At 42.7% G+C, this 19,982-nt stretch overlaps 1 protein-coding gene across 2 annotated transcripts; it reads left to right on the plus strand.

The window, feature by feature from the left end:
- Window positions 1–2,436: 2,436 nt before the first annotated feature.
- On the plus strand, window positions 2,437–18,913 carry LOC118377192 (WW domain binding protein 1-like). Of its 2 annotated transcripts, XR_004824184.2 has the most exons (5): window positions 2,437–2,688; window positions 13,100–13,202; window positions 14,594–14,755; window positions 15,443–16,758; window positions 16,883–18,913. XR_004824184.2 is itself a non-coding variant. In XM_035764044.2 (4 exons), exons 1-4 carry the CDS (start codon window positions 2,608–2,610, stop codon window positions 16,342–16,344), a joined length of 1,248 nt encoding a protein of 415 aa, XP_035619937.1. In that variant the 5' UTR covers window positions 2,437–2,607; the 3' UTR covers window positions 16,345–18,913. The 2 variants fall into 2 exon arrangements, 1 of the variants encoding a protein (XP_035619937.1); XM_035764044.2 differs by having other exon boundaries at window positions 15,443–18,913.
- The last annotated feature ends 1,069 nt before the right edge of the window (window positions 18,914–19,982 follow it).

Below are 19,982 nucleotides of genomic sequence, written 5' to 3' on the forward strand. Positions count from 1 at the left end.
GCAACGCATCTCAACACCCATCACGTTGCGCACATGGAACAAAAGATGTGACCGAACACCCCACACCCAGCCCAAACCAGAGTCCCCATTCGAAGGAACCGATGAGCGGATTCGATGATGCTGTGCTGCGGGACACTGGTTTATGGCCATTGACATTAACGGGCAAAAGCGGTGAGGGAGGAGCGCCCTTCACAAATCCAACAGTAATCTGTGCTGCTCGATCATGTAGTCGACAAGGTAGCATGGTCCAGAAACATACATCTTCTTCCATAAAATAATGTATGTTTGAATTTTTCAAACTAGTTTTTTTGGGGAAGGCAGATAAAGTGTTTTTAGCAAAAGCAATCACTTTTGCAACACTCATTGCTCCACGTGCTTAATTACATCACTTTTGTTCTGAGCTGACGGCCGCGTCCTCAGAGCATGCGCAGGCCAGCTGGCTGGTGTGTTTTTCTGACATTTTTCATCAATCCTTATCCCAGTCTGCTGTTCCCACATGCTTCAAGAGGGCCACCATTGTCCCTGTTCCCAAGAAAGCTAAGGTAACTGAGCTAAACGACTACTGCCCCGTAGCACTCACTTCCGTCATCATGAAGTGCTTTGAGAGACTAGTCAAGGACCATATCATCTCCACCCTACCTGACACCCTAGACCCACTCCAATTTGCTTATCGCCCAAATAGGTCCACAGACGACGCAATCGCAACCACACTGAACACTGCCCTAACCCACAAGAGGAATACCTATGTGAGAATGCTGTTCAACGACTACAGCTCAGCATTCAACACCATAGTACCCTCCAAACTCGTCATTAAGCTTGAGACCCCGCCCTGTGCAACTGGGTACTGGATATCCTGACGGGCCGCCCCCAGGTGGTGAGGGTAGGTAACATCTCCACCCAGCTGATACTCAACACTGGGGCCCCACAAGGGTGCGTTCTGAGCCCTCTCCTGTACTCCCTGAATTGGTCCACCTACACAGACAGCATTGTGAAGAAGGCGCATCAGCGCCTCTTCAACCTCAGGGGGCTGAAGAAATTTGACTTGTCACCAAAAGCACTCAAACTTCTACAGATGCACAATCGAGATCATCCTGTTGGGCTGTATCACCGCCTGGTACGGCAACTGCTCTGCCCACAACCGTAAGGCTCTCCAAAGGGTAGTGAGGTCTGCACAACGCATCACCGGGGGCAAACTACCTGCCCTCCAGGACACCTACACCACCCGATGTCACAGGAAGGCCATAAAGGTCATCAAGGACAACAACCACCCAAGCCACTGCCTGTTCATCCCGCTGTCATCCAGAAGGCGAGGTCAGTACAGGTGCAAAGCAGGGACTGAGAGACTGAAAAACAGCTTCGATCTCAAGGCCATCAGACTTAAACAGCTACCACTAACATTGAGTGGCTGCTGCCAACACACTGACTCAACTCCAGCCACCTTAATAATGGGAATTGATGGAAATTGATGTAAAATATATCACTAGCCACTTCAAACAATACTACTTAATGTTTACATTACTCATCTCATATGTATATGTATATACTGTACTCTATATCCTCTAATGCATCTTTATGTAATACATGTATCACTAGCCACTTTAAACTATGCCACTTTGTTTACATACCCTACATTACTCATCTCATATGTATATACTGTACTCGATACCATGTACTGCATCTTGCCTATGCCGTTCTGTACCATCACTCATTTATATATCTTTATGTACATATTCTTTATCCCTTTACACTTGTGTGTATAAGGTAGTAGTTTTGGAATTGTTAGGTTAGATTACTCGTTGGTTACTACTGCATTGTCGGAACTAGAAGCACAAGCATTTCGCTACACTCGCATTAACATCTGCTAACCATGTGTATGTGACAAATAAATTTGATTTGACATCGCCATGGGCTTTGAACGGGGTACCTGGCTGCTGCCCGGGAGACAGCCCAGTTTCAAAACAAATGCAATCAACTTTACTGTTCATTTGAGAAGGCTGATGCTCCCTCCCGCTTTCGCCTCAAATATATGTAAAAATACCATAAATGTCTGGTTTTGTTTTCTTGGAAAGCTGTGAGTGCTGTTATATAATGCAATTTTAGTTGTTGTTGCATTTACTACTTACCTAAGTCCTATCAACTGATATGAGCCAGAGTATGGCTGTATTATTTAAATGAAATGTTGGAATATTGGCAGTTAATTAGCTACATTTATGGAATCAGTCCTCTAAAACTGTCTGGCTAACACACATACAGTGCAGATAAATTCTTCACATCCATTGTTTTACACACTATCTTATCACAGCACTGGCAAACCAAACCGTGGTTGAACAACTCCCTAACTCCCTGACCAACATGGCTGATCTTTGTACGATCACAAGAAGGTTCAAACCATTCTTGTATTCAAGTTCCACGCTCGGTGTACCCCGGGCCAGATTTATCGAATTTGCCTCCTTGAAATATCAAATTACGCTGTAGCAAAGAGCCAGCGCATGCGTGGTCTTTCATTGCGTCTGGTAGAGCCGTAAACTAGTTTGACATTTCGCTAAGATTAGTGAAGTGAACAACAAACGTCTACGCTTATGTTTTTACACGAGTCCGGTCGGAGGAATGAACGAGATTTTAGGCGTGGGTCTTAAAATGGGATTGTTTTTGCACGTTGTCAGCCCCTCCGAAGCGACATTAGACGAGGTAAGATTTGGACTCAAGTCTGCCAGGATTTGTTTTTGTTTCGGGTCGTGCATGTTTATTTGGGTAGCTAGTAATGTTGCAAATACGGCTAGCTACTTTGTTAGGTAGCTAGTTATTAATTTGACCAGCTGTTTTCCTACAAGTTTGCTGGCTAACTTAGTGGTTGGGTATAACTTCTAAATTCGACCGCTGTAGCTAGCTTTAGCTAGCTTGCTAGCTAGTTAGTTGTTCAGTCAGCTATTTAGTTGGCATCACAGGCACTTAGCCATATTGCTAGCTAGCTTTGACGGAACTCAGTGTGTGCTGCTTTAGTAACTAACGTTAGCTACATGGCTACTGTTAGTCATTAACCTTAACCTCTCTAGCCGCACCCATTGACAGCTGTCTAACTAAATGGTTGACAGTTATCAAATATCTCGCCACGTACAGCATTATCATCCTACTAGCCAACAAGCCAGTAGCTGTCTATTTAAAAACAATGATTACTTGATGTTTTGATTATATATTTGCATTGAAACTGCATGTGTAAGTGCTATTTTATAAACGGGTTGGCTGTTGTAACGAAAATGATGCGCGTGCATCGATGTGACCGGAATCTGCGTTATGATTCTGAACAGCCAGCTAGTAACAATGAGGGGATTCGGTTCATCTGGCACGGATAGGCGTGTTTTGCATAATGTGTAAATTGATTGTATTGGTTTTAGAACCAATCAAGCCTCCCGGGCATGAGCCAGATGCTCCAGTCAAAGCTCACTGTGAAGTCGGCTCCAATAAACGGTGTAATGGTGAGATTGCTTTTTAACATGCGAAAGTGTTCGCTTTTGATACAAATATATGTATCTGCCTTCCCAATGAAAACTATTTTTAAAGTTGAAACATGTATTTTCTGGAAAAGAGGTATGTTTCTGGACGATTCACCATGACCGAACATCGCAGATTACTATTCCATTTGAGAAAGGAGCTCTTCCCTCACCGTGTTGCACCTCACGTCACCGGCCATAGACCGGTGCCCCGCTCAGCATAATCGAATTCACCCAACCACAAGAACCCGCAATTAAGGGAATCGCGGATGTCTAGTTTCAGCAAGTGTTATCTTGTTCTTTACATCGTGTCTTGTTTTCAGGTGTTTTGACAGATTTCATGTCAATGCTAATGTGTACAAAAAAATATGCTTGCTATCTAACCAACAACTGTAACGATGTATTTGAGACAAGTTCTCACTGTGCTGCGCCAGCTATTTACCACTCTGCAGAGCTGCCTCCAGAACAAGATTCATATCGAAAAGCGCTAACCTGCTCTTGTGCTTTCAAGACAACTGGAAATGCTGGGGGGGGAACGACGTCAAATCACGACGTCAGTGATTTTCAGGTCGGAAAGTCGGAGCTCTAGAAAGATGCCAAGTTGGATGACCATTAAAAAAAAAAAAAATCCCAGTTGGACCTCTTTTTTTATTTTTATTTTTTTAGTTCCCATTCCTCTTGAAGACACTGAAGTTGGACCTTTTAGAGTTCCCAGTTGTTTTGAACCTGGCTTAATTTCAGTCCAAAGTTCCCCCTCATATACAAGAGCATTTTATCATTAGATAAAAGGTTCAGATAATTATTACTCGTAAAGTTATTTAAGTTGTGGCCCATTCTATACAAAGAAATTGACATAGAAGCCAATCACAGCACTCCTTTTGGGAAATTCTCACAACTGGCATTCGACCCCTAAAATATTAAATATTCATGTTTATATTTTTCAATATTTATATAACTCCTATTACAGAGCAGGCAGTAAACTTTGACACCAATTTGTCCTTGGAAGTGCAGAATAAACATTATGGAGTCTTAAAGAAGGCCTGGGTAAATGCCAAAATGTCACATGTTCCAACTGCAATTCATTATTTTTCAATGATGCTTTAATATGAAAATGTAATGATGGTGATGGTACAAAATATGAATAACACCTTCCTAATATTGAGTTGCGCACCCTCCCCCTCCTTTTCCCTCAGAACAGCCTCAGTTCGTAAGGGCATGGACTCAAAAGCGTTCCACAGGGATGCTGGCCCATGTTGACTCCAATGCTTCCCACAGTTGTCAAGTTGGCTGGATGTCCTTCTTGATACACACAGGAAACTGTTGAGTGAGAAAAAAAACACAGCAGTGTTGCAGTTCCTGACACAAACCGGTGCGCCTGGCACCTACTACCACACCCCATTCAAAGGCATTTAAACCTTTTGTCTTGCCCGTTCACCCTCTGACTGGCACACATACACAGTCCATGTCTCAAATGTCTCCAGGCTTAAAAGTCCTTCAACCCGTCTCCTCCCATGTCTATCTACACTGATTTTAAGTGGATTTATTAACAAGTGGTATCAATAAGTGATCATAACTTTCACCTGGTCAGTCGGCCATGGAAAGTGTTCTTGTTTTGTATAGTCATCTATGTCAACAATCCTTCCTCTAAAGGACCCTTCTATGGATAACATTTTGTGAAAATCAAAAAAATCATGGTCCTGTTTTGTGAGGAATCACCCACAAGTCTAAATTTTATTTAACAATGTTTTTCTTTATTTCTAGGAAGGGGGCTACAGCCCCTCACAGATATCTGAACATTCTCCCTGTTTGCTGCTACATCATTGAGACTTTAATTTTGTATCTTGCATCTTGCCTTTGTTCTGGATGATTGAATATGGTCACTAGTTGCTGAGTGTAGGAGCCAAGGTCAATCCCAATGTCTTGTTTAACCTCTGGATTTGTCAAGTTCTGTTTGAGAGAAATATTGAGTGACACAATACATGGATTGCATTGTCCTACATGGATTTGGCCTAGGCCTACATCAGTCACCCTCATTTTTCAAACTCCCAAACTGACCAGGTATCAAACCCAGGTTGTCCGTACATTGCATTTCAAGACTGCCTTAGCCCCCTGTGCTACAGCTTAGAAGTGTAGCCTAATATCTGTCTGCAAAGACAAGACTTCAGATCTGTTGCAAGGTGGTTACTCTTCACGTGGGAGTATTGTTGGTAAAACATTAACCACAATAGGCTAGTTCCCTGAGCACGTCCTCTTTTCCCTTTGAAAAGTAGAGCTGAATGTGTGTGTGGTGGTGGAGAATGTTGTTTTTGTTGTCACCGCTTGTTCTGTTCAGCACTAACTGTCCTACCTTGAACTTTCTTCAGAACATATCTCTTCTACAACACTGTTGCTGTACAGTCCCCTTGCCAGTCAGCTCTGTGTCAGTATTGAATCTGCAAAATAGGAAGTGAACTATGCCGGGGTTCTACACTAACTTTTTCCAGCTACCACCTTTTTCAGTTGGTGGCACCAACACACGATTTAGTCACACCAAACTTTTAATAAAGATAATGGACAATGACCTGGCCGGTGTCCCGTAATGACTGCATTCTGTACAGAACCAGGCTAAAAATGACTAGTCATCTTTTAAATTAGTATGCCCTTGATCTTTGATGTAGATCGATTTACTGTAACAGCAAAGAAAAGAGACTTTAAAATAAAATGCTAAATGTATTTATTGCGGATTTCAAAGTGGCATGTGTTCTGTGAAATCATCTAGAGGGCAGAATTTGGAAAAGCGATACTTGATACTGTACCAAAACGATATCACGGCAAAAAAAAAAATTTGATGTTCAAAATCCACAACAATTCTTAAAACATATTTGCAGACCATTGTTGAGACAATTTGTGAAATGTAGATTTCTGTGTAGTTACCCTTTTATTCAGGTGCTTACCTGCCAGACAGTTGTTTGGCTAGCTGTGTTTCTGCAGCACACTTGTGATGTTGTTTTCAAAACAAATGGCCACTGGATTGATGCAAATAATCATGATTCTGCCAAGAAGGCATAGGCTACTTTGTAGTTAGATTTTAATTGTCTTTCCATCTACCTGAACATAGTAAGGGCATCATTAGCATCATTAACGGCTACATAAAGTGGTAGACACATAGGTCCTACACGTACCACACATAGCAGAGCTCGACATTCAGGTAAATTTGCCAGTGGCACACTGGGCCAATGCCAACTTAAAGCTACTCACCCGAATTAGAGAAATACCGACACGGGTCAAGATCTGACAGGAAATCAAATGACTGTAAGTCGCTTTGGATAAAAGCGTCTGCTAAATGGCATATATTATATATTATTATTATATTATAAGTGCATAATTTCAATAGCAGCTGATTTTATCATTCATTTGCGACCTGAGCAAGTAGCCTATACATGATTCATACAGACAAAATTCAAGGACTTTCCCCAAGCATTAAAGCTTCAATTTGTAACTTTTTGGACGACCAGACCAAATTCGCATAGAAATATGAGTTAAAGATCCCTCATTGAAAGCAAGTCTAAAGCGGTAGATCGGTTCTATGAGCGCTATTTCTTTGCTTCCCGTTTTAAGTTTTGTTCTTGCGTCTTTTATTTTCAGTTTTGTACACCAGCTTGAAACAGCTGAAAATACAATATTTTTGGTTATGGAAAATATTTCTCACAATGGTTTAGATTGTACAATGATTCTCTACGCTATACTTGTCACAAACTGAATTTAGGTGTACTATTAGAATTTTAGCGACCAGGACATGCCAGAGTGATTTCTACATAGTGCATCTTTAAATAAGAAATGTGAAGGACCTACATTTGATATTTCATTGTTGTAGTAGCGTATAAAAAAAAAAACTGTCATAGTGTGTATTACCACTTTTAAGAATAATGCATTTATTTAAAGGCCTTATGCATTGACATTTGGATTATTTTGACCTTCTAAAATATGTCAAAATAATGTGGGGTTTGCCTGACTAAATAGTCATGTTTCCAACGCACACACTAATGAAGTCTGGCTAAAACCAACTACCATAACTTCAATTACTTTTCAAGGACCAAAGAGCAAAGACGTAGGGCCCTTCCAACCCTAATCTAGTGCATTTGATTGGAATAATTAGCTGGTTGGTTAACTGAATCCGGTCAGTTACCTGGAATTGGAGCGAAAACATACAGGAGGGTAGTTCTCCAGGAACAGGGTTGGAGTGTGAACCTATAGGAGAGTAGCTCTCCAGGAACAGGGTTGGAGTGAAAACCTATAGGAGAGTAGCTCTCCGGGTACAGGGTTGGAGTGAAAACCTATAGGAGAGTAGCTCTCCGGGTACAGGGTTGGAGTGAAAACCTATAGGAGAGTAGCTCTCCGGGTACAGGGTTGGAGTGAAAACCTATAGGAGAGTAGCTCTCCGGGTACAGGGTTGGAGTGAAAACCTATAGGAAAGCTCTCCGGGTACAGGGTTGGAGTGAAAACCTATAGGAGAGTAGCTCTCGGGTACAGGGTTGGGTGAAAACCTATAGGAGGTAGCTCTCCGGGTACAGGGTTGGAGTGAAAACCTATAGGAGAGTAGCTCTCCGGGTACAGGGTTGGAGTGAAAACCTATAGGAGAGTAGCTCTCCGGGTACAGGGTTGGAGTGAAAACCTATAGGAGAGTAGCTCTCCGGGTACAGGGTTGGAGTGAAAACCTATAGGAGAGTAGCTCTCCGGGTACAGGGTTGGAGTGAAAACCTATAGGAGAGTAGCTCTCCGGGTACAGGGTTGGAGTGAAAACCTATAGGAGAGTAGCTCTCCGGGTACAGGGTTGGAGAGCCTTGCTCTAGAGGAAATGTCTGGTTTTACAAGGCAGACTATTCCATGGTGACTAAATTGCACGTTGCAAATATTCAACCAAGACTTTTAACTTTTTAAATGCCTGGTTTGCATACTCATTCTTGCCTTAGCATTTACTGGTAGATATGCTAACTTGGAACATCTTTCCTACCCCTACCGCTGTCGGTCTTTGCTCCACGCAACGACCAGCAATTTGAGCTCCGCAAGCTCTCTGCCCGACAGATTATCTATGGGCTATATGAGTGTGGTGAATAATCAACATATCGAACAAACAGCTTCGGAAATCCACCTTTTATTTTTATATAGATCAATTATATAGCCTAGATTTAAAATAGCATTATAAAAAAATAATCACTGGCCCAAGCAAGCCACTGGCGAGGTCTTCCTAAACCTCCCCTGTATGTCAAGCCCTTACACACAGACTGGGGCATTCCTGTGCCATTGTTGCCTTATCAGAAAGTTGTTCTATTTTTGGTCAATTGCACATTACTGTTTGAATAAATCATGATAATAATACGAAAGCTAATAGTGAACCTAATACTAACGTTACCAGGTAATAAAACATCTCCAATTATCCAATTATGCAATATGTCAGTCCAAAAGAATGCTATGCTGGTTGAGTCTTCTTTGCCTGTCATGTAGCTTACGTGAGCAATCCATGCTTCTATTGCAGGCCTGAGAAAGATGCGCTTGGATTTTCTTTTTCATTCAAGACATTTTGTCATTTTTTTAGCGATGGGCCTACTGTGAATTTGAAACTAACATGCTTCTTTGCATGAAAAGGTAGAGATCCTCCATAAATAATTTAGCTTAGACACTAGTATACAGCATCAATAGTCTGTCAGTATGGCAGGTTTGTGCGTATTCATGCCAGATCAAATGCTATATCATATGCACACGGTCAAGAATCCACTTAGTCACTTTTTAGCAGCTGTCAAAGAAAATAAAAGTTCTGATAGTCGAGCAGTGACACCGGACTGTTCTTGTATGTCTGGTTGTTTCAGCAGCTTCTCATTATGATCGATTTTAAGTTGAATTAATCTCTATTATGCCTGTAGGCTCTGGCAGAGTTAGTAACACAATCCACCCATCCCTAATCCCCTACTGTAGTACGAGAAGGGATGGTTGTTCCATCCTGCAGCAGCCTATTGTCGAAGGCTGAGAGACTGAGGAATGTTGTCTGTCGAGATTCTTTGTTGGGTCAATGTCTCAATGTCTTGCCTGATACATCTCCTAGGCGATAGCAAATTCAGACGCCCCAAAAAACTTAACTCTTCATCTCTTAACCTAGGCTTTTTCATCTCTTAACCTAGGCTTTTTCATCTCTTAACCTAGGCTTAGGCAATTTGTTGTCCAAATAGTATGGATTTGCCTTTAGTTTTTGTTTCTAGGCCGAGCCTATCGTGCTAACTGGACTGGATCCAACATCCTAGCACAAATACAACAACAAGTAACAAAAACATCACGTCATACAGTATAGGTCATAGGCCTAAGGGTTATATCTTTGCACTTTGGTTCTCGACAACAGCCCCGAGGCTGGGAGCCAGGGAGTTCTTGAGCTCCTCTAAAGCCAAAGGTCTCTGACCCGAGACTATTGTGTAATCTCCTCAGTGCAAGTTATTTCAGAACTGGAAATGCCTCCAAACCAAACAGTAGCCTAGTTTCTCTTTTTTTTGTGATGGGTTTATGCCATGTCATACAATGTAGTTGTATGGTGTAAACTATTTGTGGGAGGCTGTTAAAAAGATACACTGCAGAAAGGCTTGCCTAGTGGAAATGCATAGTGTGTGTGCGTGAAGTTGATCTGTGGCTGGGCTTCACTATTCCTGTGTTTATAACTGTCCTCACTCGGGCACACAAACTCCGCATGCCGTTTTGAATACAGAGGGTGCTCCACTCTTCATTACCATGCAGTCCTCTACTCTTTCCTTAGAGCAATCCTTGTCCCCTATTTTGCTTTGTTTGTGTGTGTGTGTGTGTGTGTGTGTGTGTGTGTGTGTGTGTGTGTGTGTGTGTGTGTGTGTGTGTGTGTGTGTGTGTGTGTGTGTGTGTGTGTGTGTACGCTCTTTCACTTTTTTCATCTGTGGACTGGAAGGATAACGACCCTTGAGTTGAAAGGACTTGCGCTCCTTGGGATTTAGGAACTTTGGACAGCTATGCCTCTCCAGCTGGAAAGGAAACGGGTATAGAAAACCTTGGCTAACATTTCTCCTCAGGATTTAATCCATAATCTAATTTTGTAGATAATGTGTAGCCTGGTAGGGGTTGCCTGATAAATCAATATACATTCTGAAGCAGTTTTTGATTAGAGGCTTCCTTGGCTGTCTTCCTTGTCTGGTTTCTGTTTTTTAGTCAATTCTTTGTCAACAGCTATTCCTGCTGTCCCCTTGGAAAGTAGAAACTGATTGATTGAAGGATAACGTGTGTATTGACACTGATTTTAAGTGTGTCTTTGATCTATCAGGTTTAAAGCTTTTGATGTAGGCTAAAAGGCCAGTTCCTGTTTGACTGGAGGCACATTTGGGCCGTCATCTACGCAAACATAAGATGCTTGTGTCTGTACATTGTGTTTCTCTTGATTAGATGAACTTGGTGTGTTTGTTCCAGGGTGGGCCACGTCTGTCTATAATCCAAGTAATGAGTGATAAGTGATGAGGAAATCTGAGCCGTGGACATTCTAGCAGCTTAGCACCCATGTATAAGAGGGACGATTGAGAGGTTCAATACTACCACTTATGTCTGGACCTTGTTCTTCCAGACCCTATAGGCTACATTGAACACGAGTAATCAGTTATTGATCTATTTTTATGTATTTCATTTTTTAAATTGAAGACTTATTTCATTTTTTTTTTATTCTGGCCAGGTACAGTATCTGTGAGTGCTGATAAAGTGACCTAGCCTAAACCCTAGAGGGCAACATGCAAATATGAGTGATCACTAGCCTATCAACTGTCTGAACGTCTTGATATAGTCTATAGGCTTTACTAACTAGTTGTTAACCAGTTGTTTGATGAATACATGTATTTGTTATTCAGGTCCCGTACAGTTACAGTATCTGTGAGAGTGTAGTACTCAGGTGACCTAGGTCTAATCGCCAGAGTAATTTCTGTAGAGATAGCTCAACTGCTGTATGTTGTGATCTTATAGTTGATGTTTCAGTCAATGCTCCATAATGCTATCATGAGTTGAAGGTGCTACACACAGGATTTATTTTTGCATTGTAATTTCAGAAGATGTCCGTCATATATACATGCATGCAGTAATAGTAGAATGATAGTGTTCCACAGTATTACTTACCCGCCAGTGTTGTGATTAGCTGTGATATTCACCCCATTGATTTCTCCCGTGGAGCGACATGGATTGTCAATATAGGAAAGCTGTTTTGACTTTGTGGTTGTGTTATTTGGTGGAAATGGAGTCAAGTGGCCAATGTAGAAATCACACTTTTCCTGGATGCTCCATATGGTCCATATGCACAGAAAGCTTATTTCTCTAACATTTTGTGCACACATTTGTTTCCATCCCTGTTAGTGAGCATTTCTCCTTTTAACAAGATAATCCATCCACCTGACAGGTGTGGCATATCAAGAAGCTGATTAAACAGCATGTCCACCAGAGCTGTTGCCAGATAATTTAATGTTAATTTCTCTACCATAAGCCGCCTCCAACGTTGTTTTAGAGAATTTGGCAATATGTCCAACTAGCCTCACAACTGCAGATTACTTGTATAGTGTTAAGTGGGCAAATGGTTTTCTGATGTCAGTGTTGTGAACAGAGTTCCCCATGGTGGGGTTATGGTATGGGCAGGCATAAGCAATTCATCGATGGCAATTTAATTGCACAGAGATACCGTGACGATCCTGAGGCCCATTGCCATTCATCTGCTGCCATCACCACATGTTTCAGCATGATAATGCACAGCCAAAAGTCGCAAGGATCTGTACACAATTCCTGGAAGCTGAAAATGTCATAGTTCTTCCATGGCCTGCATATTCACCAAACATGTCACCCATTGAGTATGTTTGGGATGCTCTGGATCAAAGTGTACGACAGCTTGTTCCAGTTCCTGCCAATATGCATCAACGTCGCACAGCCATTGAAGAATGGGAGTGGGACAACATTCCACGGGCCACAATCAACAGCCTGGTCATCTCTATAAGGAGATGTCGCACTGCATGAGGCAAATGGTGGTCACACTGCAGATACTGAGTTTGTTATGTGACCAACCGATGCATATATGTATTCCCAGTCATGTGAAATCCATAGATTAGTGCCAAATTAATGTTATTTGAATTGACTGATTTCCTTATGTAAAATCTTTGACGTTTTTTGCATGTTGCGATAAAAAATAAAATAATATATATATATATATATTTTTTTTTCAGTATTGTTTTTCCAGCTGTTTGAAGCTGGTGGACCAAAAGTGAAAGTAAGGCTTGAGCGGGAGTCTCTGCCATGTTACAGGAAAAGGGGATGAGGGGGAGATTTGCTTTGAATGCAGCCGAGTGATGTTGCAATAGACCTAGCTTCCACATAGGGAAGAAATTCTGAGAAATTCTAGGGGTAGTACCTTTTATCAAGATGATGATGACTAACAAAAATGAACATGGGTCATATTCACGAGACAACAGACGGAAGAACACAGACTGACACGGCAACAGACTACCTTTGCTTGTCCGATGTGAAACGCTCATTTCCGTTGTCCATTGCAAAGGTTTGTGGTTATGCGGTTTTACACTCCTGTTATTGACTTGTCTCTTCTTGTCTTCCAGAGCCTTCTGCACTGTGAGGGGCTGAACAACCAGAGCTACGTCTGCGAATCAGGACACTGCTGTGGGGAGTCACAGTGCTGCAGTTACTACTATGAACTCTGGTGTAAGGACTCTCTATCTCTCTCTCTATGCTATCACACACACACATGCTCTTTTCTCTCTTTGCTCTCTCTACCTTTCACTCTCATTCTCCCACTCTGAAATACATTTGCATGTTAGTCATATATCAGTGTCCCCTCACATTCACCTGTACACGTGTACAGTGGTGGAGAAAGTACCCAGTTGTCATACTTGAGTAAAAGTAAACATACCTTCAAAGAAAATTAAGTAAAAGTGAAGTCACCCAGTAAAATACCACTTGAGTCAAAGTATTTGGTTTTAAATATACTTGAGTATAAAGTATAAATCATTTCACATTCCTTAAATTAAGAAAACCAGACGGCAATATTGTCTTGATTTTTTTTACATTTATATGGTTAACCAGTGGCACACTAACACTCAGACATTATTTAAATATTAAGCATTTGTGTTTAGTGAGTCGGCCAGATCAGAGGCAGTATGGGATGTTCTCTTGATAAGTGTGTGAAATTGACCATTTTCCTGTCCTGCTAAGCATTCAAAATATAAGTACTTTTGAGTGTCAGGGAAAATGTATGGAGAAAAAAATATATTTTCTTTAGCAATGTAGTGGAGTAAAAATATAAAAAATAAAGTACAGATACTTTAAAGTACTACTTAAGTCGTTTTTGGGGTATTTATAAATAAGTACTTTACATCACTGCATGTGAACATGCATGTACTGAACATACAGTACATGTTCTGAATGCACGCCACACATTTTTCAAAAAGACAAGTCAGTTCTAACACTCATTTAAAGCTTATTTACTGTACTAGGACCTTCCTCCCCCAACCCAGGACTTAGGTCCTCTGTATATCACTTCCTCCGTCCCCATCCCAGGAGTTAGGTCCTCTGTATATCACTTCCTCCTCCTCCCCCATCCCAGGAGTTAGGTCCTCTGCATATCACTTCCTCCTCCTCCCCCATCCCAGGAGTTAGGTCCTCTGCTTTTTGCCGTGATGAATGAGCTACAACATGAACTGTGAACTCCGATTGGGATGTAGAATACCAATTGACACCATGGTACACTGTTGGTAACCAAGTTCCAATGCAGTTACATCCTTGCTATGGAACAACGTTTAGAACAAACCTGGAGGGTAGTTGGCCAATATCTATGGCTCTGCCTCCACATTGTTACTGTGTAGTGGTGCACTATATCTCTCTATTGCATTCACTAGCAATTTGTCACCCATGGCATTCACTGTACAGTCACTAGATGTTTACAGTAGTAATGTACTGTAGCTCTCTGTTGCTTTCAAAAACAATATGTCACTCCTTCTGTTCAGCAGTACTTTTACACCATAGAGACATGAATAACACGTATTAACATATGTCTATGTTTCACAGTCTTTCTACTGTGTCTCTGTCTCCGGCAGGGTTCTGGCTGGTGTGGGTCATCATCTTCATCCTGAGCTGCTGCTGCGTGTGTCACCACCGGCGCACCAAGCACCGGCTGCAGCAGCAGCAGCGCCAGCACGAGATCAACCTCATCGCCTACCGCGAGGCGCACAACTACACCTCCCTTCCGTTCTACTTCAGTAAGAGTCCCGCCTATCAGAGCTCCCCGTGTTCTGTACACAGTGTCAGACTCGTGGTAGTCCGTCATTGATGTCGTTATCGTCATATTGCGTTATTGCATGGTGTGCTGCACGTATTAACCATGGAATGGTGTGATACAGATTAGGAGGACCTGCACAGATGCACCGTGTTATACTGGTAGTAGTCAACAACATGGCATTATTGCGCAATGCCCTTCTATTTCAGTCCTATCCTTACCGTGGCGCAATGAAACACGAGAGCACTAAAGCTTCATACATACTCCACTTCAGTCTCAGTAGTTCTCTCCTTCTGCCTTTCTGTCTGACTACATTGCATTGTTATTCCCCAGTGCTGAGGCTTACTCAAACATTGCACCTTGGGTGAATTTTTGTGGTTTTCCCTCTCAGCTAGGGGGGATATTTCTCAATGGCAATTATTGCGTCAAACTGAGAGTTTAGTCACTGCCTGGCAGCGCCACCTTGACTCAACTCCAGTCCTTTGTTTGAACTAGGAGTTGCGGTTTCGTTTTGGTATGGGATGAAACACAGCCCTGTTTCATGCCCCAGATTTCAGGAAACCTTAACCACCGGGTCTTGGTTCAATGCCAACGTTGCAACATGTTTTCCTTGCAATAATTTTCAGTTAATCCTAACTGTCTTATGTGTCCCTCTCGTCTTCACTTCCAGGGTTTCTTCCAAATTCCCTCCTACCTGACTACGAGGAGGTGGTGAACCGCCCTCCCACCCCTCCTCCTCCCTACAGTGTCTTCCATACAGTCAGCCCCCTGCCCACAGACCCACAGGACGGCCTGGGACTGGGACACATCCAGACCACTCCTGTCCCCCCAGTATCCAACACCCTCTGCTCCAGGCCGAGCCTGGAAGAGCCCCACCGCATTGGGGCTCCCACCATTGGCAACAACAGACACAAGGCAGACAATAAGCCTCAGGAGCCCCAGGATGGTGGACCAGGGCTAGAGCCCCAGGATGGTGGGCTAGGGCCCCAGGATGGTGGATTAGGGCTAGGGCCACAGGATGGTGGATTAGGGCTAGGGCCTCAGGATGGTGGACCAGGGCTAGGGCCCCAGGAGGCCTCTACAGAGGAGCCTAGAGGCCCAGAGAAGAGTTGCAAGGAGCCTCTGTTACTCGGGGACCTAGGGGGGCCTGAGAGCAGTGCCCAGGAGGACAAAGATAATAGGGGGGCCCTTGGGCGGCGGCGCCGATTCACGGGTGACTCTGGTATCGAGGTATGCTTATGTGATGGTGGTGGTAGTACCAGTATTGGAAGCCAGGAGGGCAAGGAGCTGAGGGAGAAGGATAGCCTAATGGGGGAGGAGGTTGAGGAGCAGGAAGGAGGAGACTTCTGTGACGGGTGCGGTCACCCCGCTCCGGGAGTAGAAGAGGAGCAGGCCCTAGCCCTGGATGGACACGATAGTAGGTCGGAGTGCAGGTCGGCGACAGGGTCCACCTCCCCGCCACCACCCGCTATGACGCAACCCACCCAGCCCCCGGTGTGCCTGCTCCTCCACACCATCAACGAGCTTGAGGGGCCCCCTCACCATGGCAACAGCACAGAGCCCCAGGGCTGAGCTACGCTAAGCTAAAGCACATCTTCACCAAGGAGGGAGAGAGAACCAGGAGCGGGAGTCAAGACTTTAGTGTGTGTGTGTGTGTGTGTGTGTGTGTGTGTGTGTGTGTGTGTGACACGAGTAGGAAGTTGTATTTTATCCCAGAGTCTGGACTTAAAAGCCTGATGTTGATAGCTAAAGCCCATTTGGCATACTGTAATGGTGGCCTTAACTGCAATGTACAAGGAAACAGGAGGACAGGTTTGGCCTATCACCAACCTGCCTACAGACTGCTAACAGCATAAATGTCCTCCTTTGTCTACCTTTATCAAGAGGAGGCGAAAGGCGATCGTGTAAAGACTTATGCAAGCTGGAGGAGATTGATAGTCTGGTCAGTGGATGCTGACCTGAAGTTTGGTGTGACTGCAGTATAGTGTAAGTACACACTGGTGCAACTCTAGCCTGGTCTCAGATCAGTTTGTGCTGCCCTGCCAACTCCTATGCTCAGTGTACCAAGCTAGTGAAAATCATCGCAGCTACTCCTTGTATCTGTTCACAGGAAGGAACATCCTGGACAAATACACTGAAGCGGTACAGGAACATTGTCAAGCAGTGCAGTGTGGATCGTCATGGCGACGATGTGTGCTTATGTAATGTGATAGTCCCAGTCGGTATGAAATAGAACGTGGAGGCCCTGCCTGCCTGTGGGGAAAACAACCCATGGTTACTTTGGTTACCCCGTTGGCTCACAGCAAAAACTTCACCTTTTTCCAAAAGCTATTTTCTTGCCTGCTTGTTTTAGTCAATTACAAAAATATATTTAAGAAAAGTACAACGTGTGTAAAGATTACTATTCAACTTCGCCTGCTCCTGAGCGTTCTCACTACTTGTAATGTTGTAGGCGCTTGCCTCGTTTTCATGAGGCCACTAAATGTTAACCGAGTGAGTACGTGCTAGCACCAACCAGAACAGGACTCTCCAAGCCTGTTCCTGGAGAGCTATCCTCCTGTAGGTTTTCACTCCCAACCCTAGTTGAAACTAATCTGATTTGGTTTATAAACAGCTAATTTTTTAGAATCAGGTGTGCTAGATTAGGGTTGGAGTGAACCTACAGGACGGTAGCTCTCCAGGAGCAGGGTTGGAGAGTCCTGAACCAGAACATTAAGCTAGCCAACACAAACGGACTAGCTATAAAGCTACAAGAAGTAAGTGGAGTTCTAAACTGACTGTACTCAACAAGATGCATGTCTTACCTGTGATAACATATTTTCCACACACGTAGCTAAAGTGTAGCCTACTTTGACACCGGGTCCCCACAATTTCTCACTCTTCCACACCGAATAGCCTGAAGGGCTCTTCTCGGCTGGCTCTATTTCCCTACGTGGGAGCATCGCGAACCGTAGGTCGAGATTTTTGACCTAGTTACATTTTGTATAACAAAAAGTGTACTACGAAGTTGGCTCTTTTACAGTCGCGGTCAATGGGGGAAAGAACGTTTGTTTTCCCCAGTTGGTGGGCGTTGTCGAGGGCAATTAATTCTTATGACATGAATACTGACTCGGAGTAATACTGTACAGGAAGAGCCTGACACTAAACACTGTGTGTGAATGTTACTGTTCCACATAAGACCTTTAGCCTTATGTTTTCTACTCTCCTACAACCCTGTTGTCACAGGGACCCAAGTGCATTAACACATTTTGTGTGACACAATCATTTTATTTTGCACATAAATATATGTAACTCTAATAATGGAGACAAAGAAATTAATCAAACGTAAAAAATCGAATCCTGTCTTTTTTTCTCAGTTACTATTTGTTTTGTAAAGGATGGTTTTCTAATGTGTCGTTGAGATTAATTCTACATGGGTAAAAACACAACGCTTTTACCACATACAGTATGGGCCTCTATCGGAGTCGAGGACATGACTGGTTCTTCTGATTGATTACATGATTTTATTGTGTATCTCTGAGAAACTGTCATGTTTGCGAGAACCAAGCTATCATAAGTGCTTTATATAGGCCTATTATGCATTTTGTATAAACAAATAGAATATTCTATAATTGTGGTACAACAAAGGTCAACTATTCTGCATTTTGGACGGATGTCTTTGTCAACTCGTAATGAAATTATAAAGCTTTTGATCGACATATTGGAAAATTGCGTATTATTATATCATAAAACACATTAATTAACCAAACTAGCTACTTTTAAATCTGTCATAGCAAAATGTCAGTCTACAATCAATCGTTTTTTTAGTTAGTGAATGATTAATTTCTATTTTATTTTAATAAATAACTTACTATTGTTTTGCTGAGTATAGAATTGTTGTACTCTTGAAGCATTCAATCTCCTTCAATCAATCAAAAGAGTGTGAAGGTGAAGATACAGGGAACTCGATGCACAGATTAAATGACCTATTGAATGAGGTGACAATATTGTAATAATGGACATCATGCCAAAGATATTATGCTGTTTCCACACGGGATGTAAGGTGGTTGTGCACATTTTCTGTCTTTTGTTCGTAAGCTATTTTATTACAGCAGCGAAATTGACACATGTTCAATAAATGAAAACCAGAAACTTCTTGTCATTTTGTGTTCTTTGTTTGTGTTCCACACGTGCTGAATTGATAAATTATTTGAAAGCTGCATTTGAATCAAATGGACAAGGCAAGGTGAGTTGAAAATCAGTGCTATGAGGAATACTACTATCTGTAACATGTATACTTTGCTCCATTAACCCTCCTGTTGTGTCCGTTTCATGTTAATTCATTCTTTGTTCCCGGTCCAAAATGACTGCCCCATTATAGCTGATTATAAATACATATATTATCACCTAATGTTGTGTTAGATCTTTTAATCAACTTAAGTTCTTGTGAACATTACCAGTTTTGAACTTCTATTTGCTATTGATGGCCTGTAGGCCTCATTGACCTGAGCTCATACAACTAGTTTTTGAGTAATACAAAGCTTAATGTATGGATTATTTTGATTATAACAAATACTCAGATGAAACATATTGTGCTAGTTATCACATCAAACTGGTGTTAGATTAGTTTCTGGATCACACCAGCCAAATCAAGAGACCTACGTATGCTTTGAAGTCTGTCTGGTCTACCTCCTTCCAGTTGTCTTTAAAAGCGCCCCCTCCCCCTCCAAGTTGGTCATGTTTATCACCATCGTTTCGATTGACTCTGTCAGGAACAGTTCAAAGCAGGATTTTATGTCATCAACCCAGGATATGGAGTATCTTGTTGGCCCTGGGATCATCCTGATAACATTTTCAGCTGACAGCCGACATCTCCTCTCGGGTGGGGACGAATTCCCATTCTTTGACCGGATTGTAACAACAACCTAAGCAGGGCCCTCTTCCTCATCACTGGATTGTAACAACAACCTCAGCAGGGCCCTCTTCCTCATCACTGGATTGTAACAACAACCTCAGCAGGGCCCTCTTCCTCATCACTGGATTGTAACAACAACCTCAGCAGGGCCCTCTTCCTCATCATTATACACAGGCAGATAGAAAAGCCAAGGCTAGCTTTTTCAAGCAGAAATTTGCTTCCTGCAACACTAACTCAAAAAAGTTCCGGGACACTGTAAAGTCCATGGAGAATAAGAACACCTCCTCCCAGCTGCCCACTGCACTGAAGATAGGAA

The sequence above is a fragment of the Oncorhynchus keta genome, unplaced genomic scaffold (assembly GCF_023373465.1).
Source record: "Oncorhynchus keta strain PuntledgeMale-10-30-2019 unplaced genomic scaffold, Oket_V2 Un_contig_1690_pilon_pilon, whole genome shotgun sequence".
Lineage (NCBI taxonomy): Eukaryota > Metazoa > Chordata > Actinopteri > Salmoniformes > Salmonidae > Oncorhynchus > Oncorhynchus keta.